Below are 26,190 nucleotides of genomic sequence, written 5' to 3' on the forward strand. Positions count from 1 at the left end.
TGATCCAGACAGCGTCCTGGTGAATCTCCTCTGCAGCCTCTCTGATCCAGACAGCGTCCTGGTGAATCTCCTCTGCACCCTCTCTAATCCAGGCAGCGTCCAGGTGAATCTCCTCTGCACCCACTCAAATCCAGCCAGCATCCTGGTAAATCTCCTCTGCACCCTCTCTCATCCATGCAGCGTCCTGGTGAATCTCCTCAGCACACTCTCTAATCCAGACAGCATCCTGGTGAATCTCCTCTACACCCTCTCTAATCCAGGCAGCGTCCCGGTGAATCTCCTCTGCACCCTCTCTAATCCAGGCAGCGTCCTGGTGAATCTGCTCTGCACCCTATCTCTAATCCAGGCAGCGTCCTGTTGAATCTCTTCTGCACCATCCCGAATCCAGTCTGCGTCCTGTTGAATCTCCTCTGCACCCTCTCTAATCCAGGCAGCATCCTGGTGAATCTCCTCTGCACCCTCTCTAATCTAGGCAGCAACCTGGTGAAACTCCTCTGCACCCTCCCTAATCCAGGGAGCGTTCTGCTGAATCTCCTCGGCCCCCTCTCAAATCCAGCCAGCATCCTGGTAAATCTCCTCTGCACCCGATGTAACCCAGGCAGCGTCCTGTTGAATATCCTCTGCACCCTCTCTAATCCAGGCAGCATCCTGGTGAATCTCCTCTGCACCCTCTCTAATCTAGGCAGCAACCTGGTGAAACTCCTCTGCACCCTCCCTAATCCAGGCAGCATCCTGGTGAATCTCCTCTGTGCCCTGTCTAATCCAGGCAGCATCCTGCTGAATCTCCTCTGCACCCTCTCTAATCCAGGCAGCATCCTGCTGAATCTCCTCTCCACCCTCTATAATCCAGACAGCATCTTGGTGAACCTCCTCTGCAGCCTCTCTGATCCAGATAGCGTGAATCTCCTCTGCAGCCTCTCTGATCCAGACAGCGTCCTGGTGAATCTCCTCTGCAGCCTCTCTGATCCAGACAGAGTCCTGGTGAATCTCCTCTGCACCCTCTCTAATCCAGGCAGCGTCCAGGTGAATCTCCTCTGCACCCTCTCAAATCCAGCCAGCATCCTGGTAAATCTCTTCTGCACCCTCTCTCATCCATGCAGCGTCCTGGTGAATCTCCTCTACACCCTCTCTAATCCAGGCAGCGTCACGGTGAATCTCCTCTGCACACTCTCTAAACCAGGCAGCTTCCTGGTGAATATCCTCTGCACACACTATAATCCAGGCAGCGTCCTGGTGAATCTCCTCTGCACCCTCTCTAATCCAGGCAGCATCCTGGTGAAGCTCCTCTGCACCCTCTCTAATCCAGGCTGCGTCCTGTTGAATCTCCTCTGCACGCTCTCTAATCCAGGCAGCATCCTGGTGAATCTCCTCTGCACCCTCTCTAATTCAGGCAGGATCCTGGTGAATCTCCTCTGCACCCTCTCTAATCTAGGCAGCAACCTGGTGAATCTCCTCTGCACCCTCTCTAGTCCAGGAAGCATCCTGGTGAATCTCCACTGCACACTCTCTTATGGAGGCAGCATCATGGTAAATCTCCTCTGCAAACTCTCTAATCCAGGCAGCGTCCTGGTGAATCTCCTCTGCACCCGATGTAACCCAGGCAGCGTCCTGTTGAATATCCTCTGCACCCTCTCTAATCCAGGCAGCATCCTGGTGAACCTCCTCTGCAACCTCTCTAATCCAGCAGGATCCTTCTGTATCTCCTCGGCTCCCTGTCTTATCCAGGCAGCGTCCTGGTAAATCTCCGTTGCACCCTCTCTAATCCAACCAGCATCCTGGTAAATCTCCTCTGCAACCTCTCTAATCCAGGCAGCGTCCTAGTGAATCTCCTCTGCACCCGATGTAATCCAGGCAGCATCCTGGTGAATCTCCTCTGCACCCACTCTATTCCAGGCAGCGTCCTGGAGAATCTCGTCTGCACCCTCTCTAATCCAGGCAGCATCCTGGTGAATCTCCTCTGCACCCTCTCTAATCCACGCTGCATCCTGGTGAATCTCCTCTGCACTCTCTCTGATCCAGGCAGCGTCCTGGTGAATCTCCTCTCCACCCTCTCTAATCCAGGCAGCAACCTGGTGAATCTCCTCTGCACCCTCCCTAATCCAGACAGCGTCCTGCAGAATCTCCTCTGCACCCTCTCTAATCCAGGCAGCGTCCTGGTGCATCTCCTCTGCACCCTGTCTAGTCCAGGCAGCATCCTGGTGAATCTCCTCTACACCCTCTCTAATCCATGGAGCGTCCTGGTGAATCTCCTCTGCACCCTCTCTAATCCAGGCAGCAACCTGGTGAATCTCCTCTGCACCCTCCCTAATTCAGTCAGCGTCCTGGTAAATCTCCCTCTGCACCCTCTCTAATCCAGGCAGCGTCCTGGTGAATCTGCTCTGCACCCTATCTGTAATCCAGGCAGCGTCCTGTTGAATCTCTTCTGCACCATCCCGAAACCAGTCTGCGTCCTGGTGAATCTCCTCTGCACCCTCTCTAATCCAGGCAGCGTCCCGGTGAATCTCCTCTGCACCCTCCCTAATCCAGGCAGCGTTCTGCTGAATCTCCTCGGCCCCCTCTCAAATCCAGCCAGCATTCTGGTAAATCTCCTCTGCCCCCTCTATAATCCAGGCAGCATCCTGTTGAATCTCCTCTGCACCCTCTCTGATTCAGGCAGCGTCCTGGTGAATCTCCTCTCCACACTCTCTAATCCAGGCAGCATCCTGGTGAATCTCCGCTGCACCCTCTCTAATCCAGGCAGCATCACGGTGAATCTCCAATGCACCCTATATAATCCAGGCTGCATCCTGGTGAATCTCCTCTGCACCCTCTCTGATCCAGGCAGCTTCCTGGTGAATCTCCTCTCCACCCTCTCTAATCCAGAGAGCATCCTGGTGAATCTCCTCGGCACCCTCGCTAATCCAGGCAGCGTCCTGCCGAATCTCCTCTACCCCCTCTCAAATTCCGTCCTGGTGAATCTCCGCTGCACCCTCTCTAATCCAGGCAGCGTCCTGGAAAATCTCGTCTGCACCCTCTCTAATCCAGGCAGCATCCTGGTGAATCTCCTCTGCACCCTCTCTAATCCAGGCAGCATCCTGGTGAATCTCCTCTGCACCCTCTTTAATCCAGGCAGCAACCTGGTGAATCTCCTCTACCCCCTCTCTAATCCAAGCAGCGTCCTGGTGAATCTCCTCTGCAGCCTCTCTAATCCAGACAGCATCTTGGTGAACCTCCTCTGCAGCCTCTCCGATCCAGATAGCGTGAATCTCCTCCGCAGCCTCTCTGATCCAGACAGCGTCCTGGTGAATCTCCTCTGCAGCCTCTCTGATCCAGACAGCGTCCTGGTGAATCTCCTCTGCAGCCTCTCTGATCCAGACAGCGTCCTGGTGAATCTCCTCTGCACCCTCTCTAATCCAGGCAGCGTCCAGGTGAATCTCCTCTGCACCCACTCAAATCCAGCCAGCATCCTGGTAAATCTCCTCTGCACCCTCTCTCATCCATGCAGCGTCCTGGTGAATCTCCTCAGCACACTCTCTAATCCAGACAGCATCCGGGTGAATCTCCTCTGCACCCTCTCTAATCCAGGCAGCGTCCTGGTGAATCTGCTCTGCACCCTATCTCTAATCCAGGCAGCGTCCTGTTGAATCTCTTCTGCACCATCCCGAATCCAGTCTGCGTCCTGTTGAATCTCCTCTGCACCCTCTCTAATCCAGGCAGCATCCTGGTGAATCTCCTCTGCACCCTCTCTAATCTAGGCAGCAACCTGGTGAAACTCCTCTGCACCCTCCCTAATCCAGGGAGCGTTCTGCTGAATCTCCTCGGCCCCCTCTCAAATCCAGCCAGCATCCTGGTAAATCTCCTCTGCACCCGATGTAACCCAGGCAGCGTCCTGTTGAATATCCTCTGCACCCTCTCTAATCCAGGCAGCATCCTGGTGAATCTCCTCTGCGCCCTCTCTAATCTAGGCAGCAACCTGGTGAAACTCCTCTGCACCCTCCCTAATCCAGGCAGCATCCTGGTGAATCTCCTCTGTGCCCTGTCTAATCCTGGCAGCATCCTGCTGAATCTCCTCTGCACCCTCTCTAATCCAGGCAGCATCCTGCTGAATCTCCTCTCCACCCTCTATAATCCAGACAGCATCTTGGTGAACCTCCTCTGCAGCCTCTCTGATCCAGATAGCGTGAATCTCCTCTGCAGCCTCTCTGATCCAGACAGCGTCCTGGTGAATCTCCTCTGCAGCCTCTCTGATCCAGACAGAGTCCTGGTGAATCTCCTCTGCACGCTCTCTAATCCAGGCAGCGTCCAGGTGAATCTCCTCTGCACCCTCTCAAATCCAGCCAGCATCCTGGTAAATCTCCTCTGCACCCTCTCTCATCCATGCAGCGTCCTGGTGAATCTCCTCTGCACCCTCTCTAATCCAGGCTGCGTCCTGTTGAATCTCCTCTGCACGCTCTCTAATCCAGGCAGCATCCTGGTGAATCTCCTCTGCACCCTCTCTAATTCAGGCAGGATCCTGGTGAATCTCCTCTGCACCCTCTCTAATCTAGGCAGCAACCTGGTGAATCTCCTCTGCACCCTCCCTAATCCAGGCAGCGGCCTGCTGAATCTCCACTGCACCCTCTCTAATCCAGGCAGCGTCCTGGTGAATCTCCTCTGCACCCTCTCTAATCCGGGCAGCATACAGGTGATTCTTCTCTGCACCCTCTCTGATCCAGGCAGCATCCTGGTGAATCTCCTCTGCACCCTCTCTAATCCAGAGAGCATACTGGTGAATCTCCCTCTGCACCCGCTCTAATCCAGGCAGCATCCTCGTGAATCTCCCTCTGCACCCTCTCTAATCCACAGAGCATACTGGTGAATCTCCTCTGCACCCTCTCTAATGCAGACAGTATTCTGGTGAATCTCCTCTGCACACTCTCTAAACCAGGCAGCTTCCTGGTAAATCTTCTCTGCGCCTTCTCTAATCCAGGCAGCATCCTGGTTAATCTCCTCTGCACCCTCTCTAATCCAGGCAGCGTCCAGGTGAATCTCCTCTGCACCCTCTCAAATCCAGCCAGCATCCTGGTAAATCTCCTCTGCACCCTCTCTCATCCATGCAGCGTCCTGGTGAATCTCCTCTGCACCCTCTCTAATCCAGGCTGCGTCCTGTTGAATCTCCTCTGCACGCTCTCTAATCCAGGCAGCATCCTGGTGAATCTCCTCTGCACCCTCTCTAATTCAGGCAGGATCCTGGTGAATCTCCTCTGCACCCTCTCTAATCTAGGCAGCAACCTGGTGAATCTCCTCTGCACCCTCCCTAATCCAGGCAGCGGCCTGCTGAATCTCCACTGCACCCTCTCTAATCCAGGCAGCGTCCTGGTGAATCTCCTCTGCACCCTCTCTAATCCGGGCAGCATACAGGTGATTCTTCTCTGCACCCTCCCTTATCCAGGGAGCATCCTGGTGAATCTCCTCTGCACCCTCTCTAATCCAGAGAGCATACTGGTGAATCTCCCTCTGCACCCGCTCTAATCCAGGCAGCATCCTCGTGAATCTCCCTCTGCACCCTCTCTAATCCACAGAGCATACTGGTGAATCTCCTCTGCACCCTCTCTAATGCAGACAGTGTTCTGGTGAATCTCCTCTGCACACTCTCTAAACCAGGCAGCTTCCTGGTAAATCTTCTCTGCGCCTTCTCTAATCCAGGCAGCATCCTGGTTAATCTCCTCTGCACCCTGTCTAATCTAGGCAGCATCCTGGTAAATCTCCCTCTGCACCCTCTCTAATCCAGGCAGCATCCTCGTGAATCTAACTCTGCACCCTCTCTAATCCAGAGAGCATACTGGTGAATCTCCTCTGCACCCTCTCTAATGCAGACAGTATCCTGGTGAATCTCTTCTGCACCCTCTCTAATCCAGGCAGCATCCTGGTAAATATTCTCTGCACCTTCTCTAATCCAGGCAGCTTCCTGGTTAATCTCCTCTGCACCGTGTCTAATCTAGGCAGCATCCTGGTAAATCTCCCTCTGCACCCTCTCTAATCCAGGCAGCATCCTGGCGAATCTCCTCTACACCCTCTCCAATCCCGTCCTGTTGAATCTCCTCTGCACCCTCTCTAATCCAGGAAGCGTCCTGTTGAATATCCACTGCACCCTCTCTAATCCAGGCAGCGTCCTGGTGAATCTCCTCTGCACCCTGTCTGTAATCCAGGCAGCGTCCTGTTGAATCTCTTCTGCACCATCCCGAATCCAGTCTGCGTCCTGGTGAATCTCCTCTGCACCCTCTCTAATCCAGGCAGCGTCCCGGTGAATCTCTTCACACTCTCTAATCCAGGCAGCGTCCTGGTGAATCTCCACTGCACCCTCTCTAATCCAGAGAGCATTTTGGTGAATCTCCTCTGCACCCTCTCTAATGCAGACAGTATCCTGGTGAATCTCTTCTGCACCCTCTCTAATGAAGGCAGCATCCTGGTTAATCTTCTCTGCACCTTCTCTAATCCCGGCAGCATCCTGCTGAATCTCCTCTGCACCTTCTCTAATCCAGAGAGCATACTGGTGAATCTCCCTCTGCACCCTCTCTAATCCGGGCATCATCCTGGTGAATCTCCTCTACACCCTCTCTGATCCAGGCAGCGTCACTGTGAATCTCCTCTGCACCCTCTGTAATCCAGGCAGCATCCTGGTGAATCTCCCTCTGCACCCTCTCTAATCCAGAGAACATACTGGTGAATCTCCCTCTGCACCCGCTCTAATCCAGGCAGCATCCTCGTGAATCGCCCTCTGCACCCTCTCTAATCCAGGGAGCATCCTGGTGAATCTCCTCTGTAATCTCTCTAATGCAGAGAGTATCCTGGTGAATCTCTTCTGCACCCTCTCTAATCCAGGCAGCATCCTGGTAAATCTTCTCTGCGCCTTCTCTAATCCAGGCAGCATCCTGGTTAATCTCCTCTGCACCCTGTCTAATCTAGGCAGCATCCTGGTAAATCTCCCTCTGCACCCTCTCTAATCCACGCAGCATCCTCGTGAATCTAACTCTGCACCCTCTCTAATCCAGAGAGCATATTGGTGAATCTCTTCTGCACCCTCTCTAATGCAGACAGTATCCTGGTGAATCTCTTCTGCACCCTCTCTAATGAAGGCAGCATCCTGGTTAATCTTCTCTGCACTTTCTCTAATCCCGGCAGCATCCTGCTGAATCTCCTCTGCACCTTCTCTAATCCAGAGAGCATACTGGTGAATCGCCCTCTGCAGCCTCTCTAATCCAGAGAGCATACTGGTGAATCTCCCTCTGCACCCTCTCTAATCCAGGCATCATCCTGGTGAATCTCCTCTGCACCCTCTCTAATCCCGGCAACATCCTGGTGTATCTCCTCTGCACCCTCTCCAATCCAGAGAGCATCCTGGTGAATCTCCTCGGCACCCTCTCTAATCCACGCAGCATCCTCGTGAATCTAACTCTGCACCCTCTCTAATCCACAGAGCATACTGGTGAATCTCCTCTGCACCCTCTCTAATGCAGACAGTATTCTGGTGAATCTCCTCTGCACACTCTCTAAACCAGGCAGCTTCCTGGTAAATCTTCTCTGCGCCTTCTCTAATCCAGGCAGCATCCTGGTTAATCTCCTCTGCACCCTGTCTAATCTAGGCAGCATCCTGGTAAATCTCCCTCTGCACCCTCTCTAATCCACGCAGCATCCTCGTGAATCTAACTCTGCACCCTCTCTAATCCAGAGAGCATACTGGTGAATCTCCTCTGCACCCTCTCTAATGCAGACAGTATCCTGGTGAATCTCTTCTGCACCCTCTCTAATCCAGGCAGCATCCTGGTAAATATTCTGTGCACCTTCTCTAATCCAGGCAGCTTCCTGGTTAATCTCCTCTGCACCGTGTCTAATCTAGGCAGCATCCTGGTAAATCTCCCTCTGCACCCTCTCTAATCCAGGCAGCATCCTGGCGAATCTCCTCTACACCCTCTCCAATCCCGTCCTGTTGAATCTCCTCTGCACCCTCTCTAATCCAGGAAGCGTCCTGTTGAATATCCACTGCACCCTCTCTAATCCAGGCAGCGTCCTGGTGAATCTCCTCTGCACCCTGTCTGTAATCCAGGCAGCGTCCTGTTGAATCTCTTCTGCACCATCCCGAATCCAGTCTGCGTCCTGGTGAATCTCCTCTGCACCCTCTCTAATCCAGGCAGCGTCCCGGTGAATCTCTTCACACTCTCTAATCCAGGCAGCGTCCTGGTGAATCTCCACTGCACCCTCTCTAATCCAGAGAGCATTTTGGTGAATCTCCTCTGCACCCTCTCTAATGCAGACAGTATCCTGGTGAATCTCTTCTGCACCCTCTCTAATGAAGGCAGCATCCTGGTTAATCTTCTCTGCACCTTCTCTAATCCCGGCAGCATCCTGCTGAATCTCCTCTGCACCTTCTCTAATCCAGAGAGCATACTGGTGAATCTCCCTCTGCACCCTCTCTAATCCCGGCAGCATCCTGCTGAATCTCCTCTGCACCTTCTCTAATCCAGGCAGCTTCCTGGTTAATCTCCTCTGCACCCACTCTAATCCAGGCAGCGTCCTGGTGAATATCCTCTGCACCCTCTCTAATCCAGGCAGCATCCTGGTGAATCTCCTCTGCACCCTCTCCAATCCAGGTAGCATCCCGGTGAATCTCCTCTGTACCCTCTGTAATCCAGGCAGCGTCCTGGTGAATCTCTTCTGCACCCTCTCCAATCCAGGCAGCATCCTATTGAATCTCCTCTGCACCCTGTCTAATCCAGGCCGCATCCCAGTGAATCTCCTCTGCACACTCTCTAATCTGGGCAGCGTCCTGGTGATTCTCCTCTGCACCCTCTCTAATCCCGGAAGCATCCTGGTAAATCTCCTCTGCACCCGATGTAACCCAGGCAGCGTCCTGTTGAATATCCTCTGCACCCTCTCTAATCCAGGCAGCATCCTGGTGAATCTCCTCTGCACCCTCTCTAATCTAGGCAGCAACCTGGTGAAACTCCTCTGCACCCTCCCTAATCCAGGCAGCATCCTGGTGAATCTCCTCTGTGCCCTGTCTAATCCAGGCAGCATCCTGGTGAATCTCCTCTGCACCCTCTCTGATCCAGGCAGCTTCCTGGTGAATCTCCTCTCCACCCTCTCTAATCCAGAGAGCATCCTGGTGAATCTCCTCGGCACCCTCGCTAATCCAGGCAGCGTCCTGCCGAATCTCCTCTACCCCCTCTCAAATTCCGTCCTGGTGAATCTCCGCTGCACCCTCTCTAATCCAGGCAGCGTCCTGGAAAATCTCGTCTGCACCCTCTCTAATCCAGGCAGCATCCTGGTGAATCTCCTCTGCACCCTCTCTAATCCAGGCAGCATCCTGGTGAATCTCCTCTGCACCCTCTTTAATCCAGGCAGCAACCTGGTGAATCTCCTCTACCCCCTCTCTAATCCAAGCAGCGTCCTGGTGAATCTCCTCTGCAGCCTCTCTAATCCAGACAGCATCTTGGTGAACCTCCTCTGCAGCCTCTCCGATCCAGATAGCGTGAATCTCCTCCGCAGCCTCTCTGATCCAGACAGCGTCCTGGTGAATCTCCTCTGCAGCCTCTCTGATCCAGACAGCGTCCTGGTGAATCTCCTCTGCAGCCTCTCTGATCCAGACAGCGTCCTGGTGAATCTCCTCTGCACCCTCTCTAATCCAGGCAGCGTCCAGGTGAATCTCCTCTGCACCCACTCAAATCCAGCCAGCATCCTGGTAAATCTCCTCTGCACCCTCTCTCATCCATGCAGCGTCCTGGTGAATCTCCTCAGCACACTCTCTAATCCAGACAGCATCCGGGTGAATCTCCTCTGCACCCTCTCTAATCCAGGCAGCGTCCTGGTGAATCTGCTCTGCACCCTATCTCTAATCCAGGCAGCGTCCTGTTGAATCTCTTCTGCACCATCCCGAATCCAGTCTGCGTCCTGTTGAATCTCCTCTGCACCCTCTCTAATCCAGGCAGCATCCTGGTGAATCTCCTCTGCACCCTCTCTAATCTAGGCAGCAACCTGGTGAAACTCCTCTGCACCCTCCCTAATCCAGGGAGCGTTCTGCTGAATCTCCTCGGCCCCCTCTCAAATCCAGCCAGCATCCTGGTAAATCTCCTCTGCACCCGATGTAACCCAGGCAGCGTCCTGTTGAATATCCTCTGCACCCTCTCTAATCCAGGCAGCATCCTGGTGAATCTCCTCTGCGCCCTCTCTAATCTAGGCAGCAACCTGGTGAAACTCCTCTGCACCCTCCCTAATCCAGGCAGCATCCTGGTGAATCTCCTCTGTGCCCTGTCTAATCCTGGCAGCATCCTGCTGAATCTCCTCTGCACCCTCTCTAATCCAGGCAGCATCCTGCTGAATCTCCTCTCCACCCTCTATAATCCAGACAGCATCTTGGTGAACCTCCTCTGCAGCCTCTCTGATCCAGATAGCGTGAATCTCCTCTGCAGCCTCTCTGATCCAGACAGCGTCCTGGTGAATCTCCTCTGCAGCCTCTCTGATCCAGACAGAGTCCTGGTGAATCTCCTCTGCACGCTCTCTAATCCAGGCAGCGTCCAGGTGAATCTCCTCTGCACCCTCTCAAATCCAGCCAGCATCCTGGTAAATCTCCTCTGCACCCTCTCTCATCCATGCAGCGTCCTGGTGAATCTCCTCTGCACCCTCTCTAATCCAGGCTGCGTCCTGTTGAATCTCCTCTGCACGCTCTCTAATCCAGGCAGCATCCTGGTGAATCTCCTCTGCACCCTCTCTAATTCAGGCAGGATCCTGGTGAATCTCCTCTGCACCCTCTCTAATCTAGGCAGCAACCTGGTGAATCTCCTCTGCACCCTCCCTAATCCAGGCAGCGGCCTGCTGAATCTCCACTGCACCCTCTCTAATCCAGGCAGCGTCCTGGTGAATCTCCTCTGCACCCTCTCTAATCCGGGCAGCATACAGGTGATTCTTCTCTGCACCCTCTCTGATCCAGGCAGCATCCTGGTGAATCTCCTCTGCACCCTCTCTAATCCAGAGAGCATACTGGTGAATCTCCCTCTGCACCCGCTCTAATCCAGGCAGCATCCTCGTGAATCTCCCTCTGCACCCTCTCTAATCCACAGAGCATACTGGTGAATCTCCTCTGCACCCTCTCTAATGCAGACAGTATTCTGGTGAATCTCCTCTGCACACTCTCTAAACCAGGCAGCTTCCTGGTAAATCTTCTCTGCGCCTTCTCTAATCCAGGCAGCATCCTGGTTAATCTCCTCTGCACCCTCTCTAATCCAGGCAGCGTCCAGGTGAATCTCCTCTGCACCCTCTCAAATCCAGCCAGCATCCTGGTAAATCTCCTCTGCACCCTCTCTCATCCATGCAGCGTCCTGGTGAATCTCCTCTGCACCCTCTCTAATCCAGGCTGCGTCCTGTTGAATCTCCTCTGCACGCTCTCTAATCCAGGCAGCATCCTGGTGAATCTCCTCTGCACCCTCTCTAATTCAGGCAGGATCCTGGTGAATCTCCTCTGCACCCTCTCTAATCTAGGCAGCAACCTGGTGAATCTCCTCTGCACCCTCCCTAATCCAGGCAGCGGCCTGCTGAATCTCCACTGCACCCTCTCTAATCCAGGCAGCGTCCTGGTGAATCTCCTCTGCACCCTCTCTAATCCGGGCAGCATACAGGTGATTCTTCTCTGCACCCTCCCTTATCCAGGGAGCATCCTGGTGAATCTCCTCTGCACCCTCTCTAATCCAGAGAGCATACTGGTGAATCTCCCTCTGCACCCGCTCTAATCCAGGCAGCATCCTCGTGAATCTCCCTCTGCACCCTCTCTAATCCACAGAGCATACTGGTGAATCTCCTCTGCACCCTCTCTAATGCAGACAGTGTTCTGGTGAATCTCCTCTGCACACTCTCTAAACCAGGCAGCTTCCTGGTAAATCTTCTCTGCGCCTTCTCTAATCCAGGCAGCATCCTGGTTAATCTCCTCTGCACCCTGTCTAATCTAGGCAGCATCCTGGTAAATCTCCCTCTGCACCCTCTCTAATCCAGGCAGCATCCTCGTGAATCTAACTCTGCACCCTCTCTAATCCAGAGAGCATACTGGTGAATCTCCTCTGCACCCTCTCTAATGCAGACAGTATCCTGGTGAATCTCTTCTGCACCCTCTCTAATCCAGGCAGCATCCTGGTAAATATTCTCTGCACCTTCTCTAATCCAGGCAGCTTCCTGGTTAATCTCCTCTGCACCGTGTCTAATCTAGGCAGCATCCTGGTAAATCTCCCTCTGCACCCTCTCTAATCCAGGCAGCATCCTGGCGAATCTCCTCTACACCCTCTCCAATCCCGTCCTGTTGAATCTCCTCTGCACCCTCTCTAATCCAGGAAGCGTCCTGTTGAATATCCACTGCACCCTCTCTAATCCAGGCAGCGTCCTGGTGAATCTCCTCTGCACCCTGTCTGTAATCCAGGCAGCGTCCTGTTGAATCTCTTCTGCACCATCCCGAATCCAGTCTGCGTCCTGGTGAATCTCCTCTGCACCCTCTCTAATCCAGGCAGCGTCCCGGTGAATCTCTTCACACTCTCTAATCCAGGCAGCGTCCTGGTGAATCTCCACTGCACCCTCTCTAATCCAGAGAGCATTTTGGTGAATCTCCTCTGCACCCTCTCTAATGCAGACAGTATCCTGGTGAATCTCTTCTGCACCCTCTCTAATGAAGGCAGCATCCTGGTTAATCTTCTCTGCACCTTCTCTAATCCCGGCAGCATCCTGCTGAATCTCCTCTGCACCTTCTCTAATCCAGAGAGCATACTGGTGAATCTCCCTCTGCACCCTCTCTAATCCGGGCATCATCCTGGTGAATCTCCTCTACACCCTCTCTGATCCAGGCAGCGTCACTGTGAATCTCCTCTGCACCCTCTGTAATCCAGGCAGCATCCTGGTGAATCTCCCTCTGCACCCTCTCTAATCCAGAGAACATACTGGTGAATCTCCCTCTGCACCCGCTCTAATCCAGGCAGCATCCTCGTGAATCGCCCTCTGCACCCTCTCTAATCCAGGGAGCATCCTGGTGAATCTCCTCTGTAATCTCTCTAATGCAGAGAGTATCCTGGTGAATCTCTTCTGCACCCTCTCTAATCCAGGCAGCATCCTGGTAAATCTTCTCTGCGCCTTCTCTAATCCAGGCAGCATCCTGGTTAATCTCCTCTGCACCCTGTCTAATCTAGGCAGCATCCTGGTAAATCTCCCTCTGCACCCTCTCTAATCCACGCAGCATCCTCGTGAATCTAACTCTGCACCCTCTCTAATCCAGAGAGCATATTGGTGAATCTCTTCTGCACCCTCTCTAATGCAGACAGTATCCTGGTGAATCTCTTCTGCACCCTCTCTAATGAAGGCAGCATCCTGGTTAATCTTCTCTGCACTTTCTCTAATCCCGGCAGCATCCTGCTGAATCTCCTCTGCACCTTCTCTAATCCAGAGAGCATACTGGTGAATCGCCCTCTGCAGCCTCTCTAATCCAGAGAGCATACTGGTGAATCTCCCTCTGCACCCTCTCTAATCCAGGCATCATCCTGGTGAATCTCCTCTGCACCCTCTCTAATCCCGGCAACATCCTGGTGTATCTCCTCTGCACCCTCTCCAATCCAGAGAGCATCCTGGTGAATCTCCTCGGCACCCTCTCTAATCCACGCAGCATCCTCGTGAATCTAACTCTGCACCCTCTCTAATCCACAGAGCATACTGGTGAATCTCCTCTGCACCCTCTCTAATGCAGACAGTATTCTGGTGAATCTCCTCTGCACACTCTCTAAACCAGGCAGCTTCCTGGTAAATCTTCTCTGCGCCTTCTCTAATCCAGGCAGCATCCTGGTTAATCTCCTCTGCACCCTGTCTAATCTAGGCAGCATCCTGGTAAATCTCCCTCTGCACCCTCTCTAATCCACGCAGCATCCTCGTGAATCTAACTCTGCACCCTCTCTAATCCAGAGAGCATACTGGTGAATCTCCTCTGCACCCTCTCTAATGCAGACAGTATCCTGGTGAATCTCTTCTGCACCCTCTCTAATCCAGGCAGCATCCTGGTAAATATTCTGTGCACCTTCTCTAATCCAGGCAGCTTCCTGGTTAATCTCCTCTGCACCGTGTCTAATCTAGGCAGCATCCTGGTAAATCTCCCTCTGCACCCTCTCTAATCCAGGCAGCATCCTGGCGAATCTCCTCTACACCCTCTCCAATCCCGTCCTGTTGAATCTCCTCTGCACCCTCTCTAATCCAGGAAGCGTCCTGTTGAATATCCACTGCACCCTCTCTAATCCAGGCAGCGTCCTGGTGAATCTCCTCTGCACCCTGTCTGTAATCCAGGCAGCGTCCTGTTGAATCTCTTCTGCACCATCCCGAATCCAGTCTGCGTCCTGGTGAATCTCCTCTGCACCCTCTCTAATCCAGGCAGCGTCCCGGTGAATCTCTTCACACTCTCTAATCCAGGCAGCGTCCTGGTGAATCTCCACTGCACCCTCTCTAATCCAGAGAGCATTTTGGTGAATCTCCTCTGCACCCTCTCTAATGCAGACAGTATCCTGGTGAATCTCTTCTGCACCCTCTCTAATGAAGGCAGCATCCTGGTTAATCTTCTCTGCACCTTCTCTAATCCCGGCAGCATCCTGCTGAATCTCCTCTGCACCTTCTCTAATCCAGAGAGCATACTGGTGAATCTCCCTCTGCACCCTCTCTAATCCCGGCAGCATCCTGCTGAATCTCCTCTGCACCTTCTCTAATCCAGGCAGCTTCCTGGTTAATCTCCTCTGCACCCACTCTAATCCAGGCAGCGTCCTGGTGAATATCCTCTGCACCCTCTCTAATCCAGGCAGCATCCTGGTGAATCTCCTCTGCACCCTCTCCAATCCAGGTAGCATCCCGGTGAATCTCCTCTGTACCCTCTGTAATCCAGGCAGCGTCCTGGTGAATCTCTTCTGCACCCTCTCCAATCCAGGCAGCATCCTATTGAATCTCCTCTGCACCCTGTCTAATCCAGGCCGCATCCCAGTGAATCTCCTCTGCACACTCTCTAATCTGGGCAGCGTCCTGGTGATTCTCCTCTGCACCCTCTCTAATCCCGGAAGCATCCTGGTGAATCTCCTCTGCACCCGCTCTAATCCAGGAAGCAAACTGGTGAATCTCCTCTGCACCCTCCCTAATCCAGGCAGCGTCCTGGTGTATCTCCTCTGCACCCTCTCTAATCCAGAGAGCATCCTGGTGAATCTCCTCGGCACCCTCGCTAATCCAGGCAGCGTCCTGCCGAATCTCCTCTACCCCCTCTCAAATCCCGTCCTGGTGAATCTCCGCTGCACCCTCTCTAATCCAGGCAGCGTCCTGGAAAATCTCGTCTGCACCCTCTCTAATCCAGGCAGCATCCTGGTGAATCTCCTCTGCACCCTCTCTAATCCAGGCAGCATCCTGGTGAATCTCCTCTGCACCCTCTCTAATCCAGGCAGCAACCTGGTGAATCTCCTCTACCCCCTCTCTAATCCAAGCAGCGTCCTGGTGAATCTCCTCTGCAGCCTCTCTAATCCAGACAGCATCTTGGTGAACCTCCTCTGCAGCCTCTCTGATCCAGATAGCGTGAATCTCCTCCGCAGCCTCTCTGATCCAGACAGCGTCCTGGTGAATCTCCTCTGCAGCCTCTCTGATCCAGACAGCGTCCTGGTGAATCTCCTCTGCAGCCTCTCTGATCCAGACAGCGTCCTGGTGAATCTCCTCTGCACCCTCTCTAATCCAGGCAGCGTCCAGGTGAATCTCCTCTGCACCCACTCAAATCCAGCCAGCATCCTGGTAAATCTCCTCTGCACCCTCTCTCATCCATGCAGCGTCCTGGTGAATCTCCTCAGCACACTCTCTAATCCAGACAGCATCCTGGTGAATCTCCTCTACACCCTCTCTAATCCAGGCAGCGTCCCGGTGAATCTCCTCTGCACCCTCTCTAATCCAGGCAGCGTCCTGGTGAATCTGCTCTGCACCCTATCTCTAATCCAGGCAGCGTCCTGTTGAATCTCTTCTGCACCATCCCGAATCCAGTCTGCGTCCTGTTGAATCTCCTCTGCACCCTCTCTAATCCAGGCAGCATCCTGGTGAATCTCCTCTGCACCCTCTCTAATCTAGGCAGCAACCTGGTGAAACTCCTCTGCACCCTCCCTAATCCAGGGAGCGTTCTGCTGAATCTCCTCGGCCCCCTCTCAAATCCAGCCAGCATCCTGGTAAATCTCCTCTGCACCCGATGTAACCCAGGCAGCGTCCTGTTGAATATCCTCTGCACCCTCTCTAATCCAGGCAGCATCCTGGTGAATCTCCTCTGCACCCTCTCTAATCTAGGCAGCAACCTGGTGAAACTCATCTGCACCCTCCCTAATCCAGGCAGCATCCTGGTGAATCTCCTCTGTGCCCTGTCTAATCCAGGCAGCATCCTGCTGAATCTCCTCTGCACCCTCTCTAATCCAGGCAGCATCCTGCTGAATCTCCTCTCCACCCTCTATAATCCAGACAGCATCTTGGTGAACCTCCTCTGCAGCCTCTCTGATCCAGATAGCGTGAATCTCCTCTGCAGCCTCTCTGATCCAGACAGCGTCCTGGTGAATCTCCTCTGCAGCCTCTCTGATCCAGACAGAGTCCTGGTGAATCTCCTCTGCACCCTCTCTAATCCAGGCAGCGTCCAGGTGAATCTCCTCTGCACCCTCTCAAATCCAGCCAGCATCCTGGTAAATCTCTTCTGCACCCTCTCTCATCCATGCAGCGTCCTGGTGAATCTCCTCTACACCCTCTCTAATCCAGGCAGCGTCACGGTGAATCTCCTCTGCACACTCTCTAAACCAGGCAGCTTCCTGGTGAATATCCTCTGCACACACTATAATCCAGGCAGCGTCCTGGTGAATCTCCTCTGCACCCTCTCTAATCCAGGCAGCATCCTGGTGAAGCTCCTCTGCACCCTCTCTAATCCAGGCTGCGTCCTGTTGAATCTCCTCTGCACGCTCTCTAATCCAGGCAGCATCCTGGTGAATCTCCTCTGCACCCTCTCTAATTCAGGCAGGATCCTGGTGAATCTCCTCTGCACCCTCTCTAATCTAGGCAGCAACCTGGTGAATCTCCTCTGCACCCTCCCTACTCCAGGCAGCGGCCTGCTGAATCTCCACTGCACCCTCTCTAATCCAGGCAGCGTCCTGGTGAATCTCCACTGCACCCTCTCTAATCCAGGCAGCGTCCTGGTGAATCTCCTCTGCACCCTCCCTTATCCAGGGAGCATCCTGGTGAATCTCCCTCTGCACCCGCTCTAATCCAGGCAGCATCCTCGTGAATCTCCCTCTGCACCCTCTCTAATCCACAGAGCATACTGGTGAATCTCCTCTGCACCCTCTCTAATGCAGACAGTATTCTGGTGAATCTCCTCTGCACACTCTCTAAACCAGGCAGCTTCCTGGTAAATCTTCTCTGCGCCTTCTCTAATCCAGGCAGCATCCTGGTTAATCTCCTCTGCACCCTGTCTAATCTAGGCAGCATCCTGGTAAATCTCCCTCTGCACCCTCTCTAATCCAGGCAGCATCCTCGTGAATCTAACTCTGCACCCTCTCTAATCCAGAGAGCATACTGGTGAATCTCCTCTGCACCCTCTCTAATGCATACAGTATCCTGGTTAATCTCCTCTGCACCGTGTCTAATCTAGGCAGCATCCTGGTAAATCTCCCTCTGCACCCTCCCTTATCCAGGGAGCATCCTGGTGAATCTCCTATGCACCCTCTCTAATCCAGAGAGCATACTGGTGAATCTCCCTCTGCACCCTCTCTAATTCAGGCAGGATCCTGGTGAATCTCCTCTGCACCCTCTCTAATCTAGGCAGCAACCTGGTGAATCTCCTCTGCACCCTCCCTAATCCAGGCAGCGGCCTGCTGAATCTCCTCTGCACCCTCTCTAATCCAGAGAGCATACTGGTGAATCTCCCTCTGCACCCTCTCTAATCCGGGCATCATCCTGGTGAATCTCCTCTACACCCTCTCTGATCCAGGCAGCGTCACTGTGAATCTCCTCTGCACCCTCTGTAATCCAGAGAACATACTGGTGAATCTCCCTCTGCACCCTCTCTAATCCAGGCATCATCCTGGTGAATCTCCCTCTGCACCCTCTCTAATCCAGGCATCATCCTGGTGAATCTCCTCTGCACCCTCTCTAATCCCGGCAACATCCTGGTGTTTCTCCTCTGCACCCTCTCCAATCCAGAGAGCATCCTGGTGAATCTCCTCGGCACCCTCGCTAATCCACGCAGCATCCTCGTGAATCTAACTCTGCACCCTCTCTAATCCAGAGAGCAGATTGGTGAATCTCCTCTGCACCCTCTCTAATGCAGACAGTATCCTGGTGAATCTCTTCTGCACCCTCTCTAATGAAGGCAGCATCCTGGTTAATCTTCTCTGCACCTTCTCTAATCCCGGCAGCATCCTGCTGAATCTCCTCTGCACCTTCTCTAATCCAGAGAGCATACTGGTGAATCTCACTCTGCACCCTCTCTAATCCAGGCATCATCCTGGTGAATCTCCTCTGCACCCTCTCTAATCCAGGCAGCGTCCTGGTGAATCTCCTCTGCACCCTCTCTAATTCAGGCAGGATCCTGGTGAATCTCCTCTGCACCCTCCCTAATCCAGGCAGCGGCCTGCTGAATCTCCACTGCACCCTCTCTAATCCAGGCAGCGTCCTGGTGAATCTCCTCTGCACCCTCTCTAATCCGGGCAGCATACAGGTGATTCTTCTCTGCACCCTCCCTTATCCAGGGAGCATCCTGGTGAATCTCCTCTGCACCCTCTCTAATCCAGAGAGCATACTGGTGAATCTCCCTCTGCACCCGCTCTAATCCAGGCAGCATCCTCGTGAATCTCCCTCTGCACCCTCTCTAATCCACAGAGCATACTGGTGAATCTCCTCTGCACCCTCTCTAATGCAGACAGTATTCTGGTGAATCTCCTCTGCACACTCTCTAAACCAGGCAGCTTCCTGGTAAATCTTCTCTGCGCCTTCTCTAATCCAGGCAGCATCCTGGTTAATCTCCTCTGCACCCTGTCTAATCTAGGCAGCATCCTGGTAAATCTCCCTCTGCACCCTCTCTAATCCAGGCAGCATCCTCGTGAATCTAACTCTGCACCCTCTCTAATCCAGAGAGCATACTGGTGAATCTCCTCTGCACCCTCTCTAATGCAGACAGTATCCTGGTGAATCTCTTCTGCACCCTCTCTAATCCAGGCAGCATCCTGGTAAATATTCTCTGCACCTTCTCTAATCCAGGCAGCTTCCTGGTTAATCTCCTCTGCACCGTGTCTAATCTAGGCAGCATCCTGGTAAATCTCCCTCTGCACCCTCTCTAATCCAGGCAGCATCCTGGCGAATCTCCTCTACACCCTCTCCAATCCCGTCCTGTTGAATCTCCTCTGCACCCTCTCTAATCCAGGAAGCGTCCTGTTGAATATCCACTGCACCCTCTCTAATCCAGGCAGCGTCCTGGTGAATCTCCTCTGCACCCTGTCTGTAATCCAGGCAGCGTCCTGTTGAATCTCTTCTGCACCATCCCGAATCCAGTCTGCGTCCTGGTGAATCTCCTCTGCACCCTCTCTAATCCAGGCAGCGTCCCGGTGAATCTCTTCACACTCTCTAATCCAGGCAGCGTCCTGGTGAATCTCCACTGCACCCTCTCTAATCCAGAGAGCATTTTGGTGAATCTCCTCTGCACCCTCTCTAATGCAGACAGTATCCTGGTGAATCTCTTCTGCACCCTCTCTAATGAAGGCAGCATCCTGGTTAATCTTCTCTGCACCTTCTCTAATCCCGGCAGCATCCTGCTGAATCTCCTCTGCACCTTCTCTAATCCAGAGAGCATACTGGTGAATCTCCCTCTGCACCCTCTCTAATCCAGAGAGCATACTGGTGAATCTCCCTCTGCACCCTCTCTAATCCGGGCATCATCCTGGTGAATCTCCTCTACACCCTCTCTGATCCAGGCAGCGTCACTGTGAATCTCCTCTGCACCCTCTGTAATCCAGGCAGAATCCTGGTGAATCTCCTCTGCACCCTCTGTAATCCAGGCAGCATCCTGGTGAATCTCCTCTGCACCCTCTCTAATCCAGAGAACATACTGTTGAATCTCCCTCTGCACCCGCTCTAATCCAGGCAGCATCCTCGTGAATCTAACTCTGCACCCTCTCTAATCCAGAGAGCATATTGGTGAATCTCCTCTGCACCCTCTCTAATGCAGACAGTATCCTGGTGAATCTCTTCTGCACCCTCTCTAATGAAGGCAGCATCCTGGTTAATCTTCTCTGCACCTTCTCTAATCCCGGCAGCATCCTGCTGAATCTCCTCTGCACCTTCTCTAATCCAGAGAGCATACTGGTGAATCTCCCTCTGCACCCTCTCTAATCCAGGCATCATCCTGGTGAATCTCCTCTGCACCCTCTCTAATCCCGGCAACATCCTGGTGTTTCTCCTCTGCACCCTCTCCAATCCAGAGAGCATCCTGGTGAATCTCCTCGGCACCCTCGCTAATCCACGCAGCATCCTCGTGAATCTAACTCTGCACCCTCTCTAATCCAGAGAGCATTTTGGTGAATCTCCTCTGCACCCTCTCTAATGAAGGCAGCATCCTGGTGAATCTCCTCTGCACCCTCTCTAATCCAGGCTGCGTCCTGTTGAATCTCCGCTGCACCCTCTCTAATCCAGAGAACATACTGGTGAATCTCCCTCTGCACCCGCTCTAATCCAGGCAGCATCCTCGTGAAACTCCCTCTGCACCCTCTCTAATCCAGGCAGCATCCTGGTGAATCTCCTCTGCACCCTCTCTAATCTAGGCAGCAACCTGGTGAATCTCCTCTGCACCCTCTCTGATCCAGGCAGCGTCACTGTGAATCTCCTCTGCACCCTCTCTAATCCAGAGAACATACTGGTGAATCTCCCTCTGCACCCGCTCTAATCCAGGCAGCATCCTCGTGAATCGCCCTCTGCACCCTCTCTAATCCAGAGAGCATACTGGTGAATCTCCTCTGTAATCTCTCCAATGCAGAGAGTATCCTGGTGAATCTCTTCTGCACCCTCTCTAATCCAGGCAGCATCCTGGTAAATCTTCTCTGCGCCTTCTCTAATCCAGGCAGCATCCTGGTTAATCTCCTCTGCACCCTGTCTAATCTAGGCAGCATCCTGGTAAATCTCCCTCTGCACCCTCTCTAATCCACGCAGCATCCTCGTGAATCTAACTCTGCATCCTCTCTAATCAAGAGAGCATATTGGTGAATCTCTTCTGCACCCTCTCTAATGCAGACAGTATCCTGGTGAATCTCTTCTGCACCCTCTCTAATGAAGGCAGCATCCTGGTTAATCTTCTCTGCACTTTCTCTAATCCCGGCAGCATCCTGCTGAATCTCCTCTGCACCTTCTCTAATCCAGAGAGCATACTGGTGAATCTCCCTCTGCACCCTCTCTAATCCAGAGAGCATACTGGTGAATCTCCCTCTGCACCCTCTCTAATCCAGGCATCATCCTGGTGAATCTCCTCTGCACCCTCTCTAATCCCGGCAACATCCTGGTGTATCTCCTCTGCACCCTCTCTAATCCAGAGAGCATATTGGTGAATCTCCTCTGCACCCTCTCTAATGCAGACAGTATCCTGGTGAATCTCTTCTGCACCCTCTCTAATGAAGGCAGCATCCTGGTTAATCTTCTCTGCACCTTCTCTAATCCCGGCAGCATCCTGCTGAATCTCCTCTGCACCTTCTCTAATCCAGGCAGCTTCCTGGTTCATCTCCTCTGCACCCACTCTAATCCAGGCAGCGTCCTGGTGAATATCCTCTGCACCCTCTCTAATCCAGGCAGCATCCTGGTGAATCTCCTCTGCACCCTCTCCAATCCAGGTAGCATCCCGGTGAATCTCCTCTGTACCCTCTGTAATCCAGGCAGCGTCCTGGTGAATCTCTTCTGCACCCTCTCCAATCCAGGCAGCATCCTATTGAATCTCCTCTGCACCCTGTCTAATCCAGGCCGCATCCTGGTGAATCTCCTCTGCACCCTCTCTAATCCAGACAGCATCCTGGTGAATTTCCTCTGCACCCTCTTTAATCCTGGCAGCATTCTGGTGAATCTCCTCGGTACCCTCTCTTATCCAGACAGCGTCCTGGTGAATCTCCCTCTGCGCCCTCTCTAATCCAGGCAGCATCCCTGTGAAACTCGTCTGCACCCTCTCTAATCCAGGCATCATCCTGGTGAATCTCCTCTGCACCCTCTCCAATCCAGGTAGCATCCCAGTGAATCTCCTCTGCACACTCTCTAATCTGGGCAGCGTCCTGGTGATTCTCCTCTGCACCCTCTCTAATCCCGGAAGCATCCTGGTGAATCTCCTCTGCACCCGCTCTAATCCAGGAAGCAAACTGGTGAATCTCCTCTGCACCCTCCCTAATCCAGGCAGCGTCCTGGTGTATCTCCTCTGCACCCTCTCTAATCCAGAGAGCATCCTGGTGAATCTCCTCGGCACCCTCGCTAATCCAGGCAGCGTCCTGCCGAATCTCCTCTACCCCCTCTCAAATCCCGTCCTGGTGAATCTCCTCTGCACCCTCTCTAATCCAGGAAGCGCCCTGTTGAATATCCTCTGCACGCTCTCTAATCCAGGCAGCGTCCTGGTGAATCTCCTTTGTGTCCTATCTGTAATCCAGGCAGCGTTCTGTTGAATCTCTTCTGCACCATCCCGAATCCAGTCTGCGTCCTGGTGAATCTCCTCTGCACCTGCTCTAATCCAGGCAGCGTCCTGGTGAATCTCCTCTGCACACTCTCTAATCCAGGCAGCATCCTGGTAAATCTCCTCTGCAAACTCTCTAATCCAGGCAGCGTCCTGGTGAATCTCTTCTGCACCCGATGTAATCCAGGCAGCATCCTGGTAAATCTCCTCTGCACCCACTCTAATCCAGGCAGCGTCCTGGTGAATCTCCTCTGCACCCTCTCTAATCCAGGAAGCCTCCTGGTGAATCTCCTCGGCACCCTCGCTAATCCAGGCAGCGTCCTGGTGAATCTCTTCTGCACACTCTCTAATCCAGGCAGCGTCCTGGTAAATCTCCTCTGCACCTGCTCTAATCAGGGTAGCATCCTGGTGAATCTCCTCGGCACCCTCTCTAATCCAGGCAGCGTCCTGGTGAATGTCCACTGCAAACTCTCTAATCCAGGCAGCGTCCTGGTGAATCTCCACTGCACACTCTCTAATAGAGACAGCATCCTGGTGAATCTCCTCTGCACCCGATGTAATCCAGGCAGCATCCTGGTGAATCTCCTCTGCACCCACTCTAATCCAGGCAGCGTCCTGGTGAATCTCCTCTGCACCCTCTCTAATCCAGGAAGCGTCCTGTTGAATATCCTCTGCACCCTCTCTAATCCAGGCAGCATCCTGGTGAATCTCCTCTGCACCCTCTCTAATCTAGGCAGCAACCTAGTGAAACTCCTCTGCACCCTCCCTAATCCAGGCAGCGTCCTGCTGAATCTCCTCTGCCCACTCTCAAATCCAGCCAGCATCCTGGTCAATCTCCTCTGCACCCTCTCTAATCCAGGCAGCATCCTGGTGAATCTCCTCTGCTCCCTCTCTTATCCAGGCAGCATCCTGGTGAATCTCCTCTGCACACTCTCTAATCCAGGCAGCATCCTGGTGAATCTCTTCTGCACCCTCTCTAATCCAGGCAGCATCCTGGTGAATCTCCACTGCACCCTCTCTAATCCAGGCAGCGTCCTGGTGAATCTCCTCTGCACCCTCTCCAATCCAGGCAGCATCCTGGTGAATCTCCTCTGCACCCTCTCTAATCCAGGCAGCGTCCTGGTGAATCTCCTCTGCACCCTCTCCAATCCAGGCAGCATCCTGGTGAATCTCCTCTGCACCCTCTCTAATCCAGTCAGCATCCTGGTGAATCTCCTCTGCACACTCTCTAATCCAGGCAGCATCCTGGTGAATCTCCTCTGCACCCTCTCTAATCCAGGCAGCGTCCTGGTGAATCTCCTCTGCACCCTCTCTAACCCAGGCAGCATCCTGGTGAATCTCCTCTGCACCCTCACCTGGGGCGAGCGGATGGCGGGGTCCCCTGGTCCCCGAGGGCCGCGCGTTACTGACCGGAAGTAGGAGCTGCAGCTGCAGAGGATGTTCTTGTGGGCGTTGAAGTCGATGCGGTTGACCCGGATCACCACGTCGCAGAGCTTGCCCTCCAGGCGGAGCTCGTTGAAGATGGTGCACGCCATGGCGCTCATCTTCCTCTCCATGGTGCCCTGCCTGAGCTGCCGCGCCGAGGCCGATGGTTCCTCCATGAGTCGAGGCTGAAGTTCGGGGTGGGGGGAAAGGTGTGTGCGTGTGTGTGTGTGGGGAGGTGGGGGAGGTTTAGTTGGGTCCCTTCACCAGTGAGGTTGGGGCGGGGTGGGCGGTGAGAGAGATCCGTGCCTGACCTGGTTGTCACGGCCTGTGTATTACCAGAGCTCAAGGGTTCCAGAACAGCGGCGATTGTAACATCACTAAAGGGAGGGTCCGCACCCCCCCCTCCCCAGCCCCTGTGGTGACACGGACAATGAAAGCAGACGACCCTCAATCTGGCCGACATCGACAACACCCGCCCCCGCACCGGAGTCAGGACTTGTCACCCGCTGGGTGCAAATCGGACGGCCGACTGCCTTGATTTGCCCCTCCCGCCAAACGTGGATGTCCCGCGCGCCGTCTAAAACGGCGCCCCGAAGGGCAACTATTTGTAACTTCGCCAGGTGCCCGGGTCGCTAAACACCGTTTCCGGGGTGGTGGGAATAAAAGTGACGTCATTTGAAACAAGCCGGACTTGCCTGAAGCCAAACGTTTCAATTCCCGTTCTGGCGTGTCAGCCCAATGACTCCCATTAGATAGATAGATAGACAGATACTTTATTCATCCCCAAGGGGAAATTCAACATTTTTACAGTGTCCCATACGTTACGTTACGTTCCCTCTGGGTAGCCTCCAACCTGCCGGCATGAACATCGACTTCTCCTTTCCCTCTATATCCCCGACCCTCAGCTCTAACTCCTTCTTACCCCCTCCCCCATTTTCCTCTTCTCTCAGATCCCTTCACCTCCGGCCCTTGGTCTTTTTCCGTCACCTGGCCTCACCCGTCACCTCCCAGCTAGCCTCCTTCCCTCTACCTCACTCCCCCCCCCACCCCACACCTTTTTTATTTTGGCAGCCGCCTCCACCCCCCCCCCACCCCACCCCGCTTCCTTTTGACGAAGTGTCTCCACGGAAAACGTCGACTGTTTACTCTTTTCCACAGACGCTGCCTGACCTGCTGAGTTCCTCCGGCATTTTCTGCGTGTTGCTCTGGATTTCCAGCGTCTGCAGGCTTCCTCGTGTTTGATATAGGAAGGAGTTGGACTGTGTTTATGATCAGACTTCCCGGTTCGAAATAGTCCATTAATTTTCAGCCCACTCAATATATTCCAGGGTTCCAATCGCGTGTAGGCTGGGCGAAAGGTGCTTTTGCCATAAAACAGAGGAGCAGAATTAAGCCATTCGGCCTTTCTAGTCAGCTCTGCCATTCCATCATGGCTGATTTATTATCCCTCTCAACCCCATTCTCCTGCCTTCTCCCCGTAACCTTTGACGCCCCGACTAATCAGGAAAAGGCACCGAAGCATTCGGGCTCTCATGACCAGACTATGTAACAGTTTCCTCCCCCAAGCCATCAAACTCCTCAATACCCAGAGCCTGGACTGACACCTTACTGCCCTATTGTCCTGTTTATTATTTATCATAATGCCTGCACTGTTTTGTGCACTTTATGCAGTCCTGGGTAGGTCTGTAGTCTAGTGTAGCTTTCTCTGTGTTGTTTTTTACGTAGTTCAGTCTAGTTTTTGTACTGTGTCATGTAACACCACGGTCCTGAAAAACGTTGTCTCATTTTTACTATGTCCTGTACCAGCAGTTGTGGTCAAAATGACAATAAAAAGTTACTTGACTTGATTTGAACCTATCAACCTCTGCTTTAAATATCCCCAATGACTTGGCCTCCACAGCCATCTGTGGCAATGAATTCCACAGATTCACCACCCTCTGGCTAAAGAAATTCCTCCTCATCTCCGTTCTGAATGGGCACCCCTCTATTCAGAGTCCTCTGGTCCTAGACTCCCCCACGATAGGAAACATCCTCTCCACATCCACTCTATCTGTGTCCTCTGGTCCTAGACT

At 53.4% G+C, this 26,190-nt stretch overlaps 1 protein-coding gene across 1 annotated transcript in view; it reads right to left on the reverse strand.

The window, feature by feature from the left end:
- LOC132385649 (kelch-like protein 10) overlaps nt 1-24,294 on the reverse strand; it is a 576,518-nt gene extending 552,224 nt beyond the window's left edge. Inside the window, exon 1 of the mRNA XM_059957838.1 lies at nt 24,104-24,294. Within this exon, the coding sequence (XP_059813821.1) occupies nt 24,104-24,294 (191 nt within the window). The remainder of the gene's footprint in view (nt 1-24,103) is intronic.
- Nucleotides 24,295-26,190: the final 1,896 nt, after the last annotated feature.

The sequence above is a fragment of the Hypanus sabinus genome, assembly GCF_030144855.1.
Source record: "Hypanus sabinus isolate sHypSab1 chromosome X1 unlocalized genomic scaffold, sHypSab1.hap1 SUPER_X1_unloc_6, whole genome shotgun sequence".
NCBI lineage: Eukaryota > Metazoa > Chordata > Chondrichthyes > Myliobatiformes > Dasyatidae > Hypanus > Hypanus sabinus.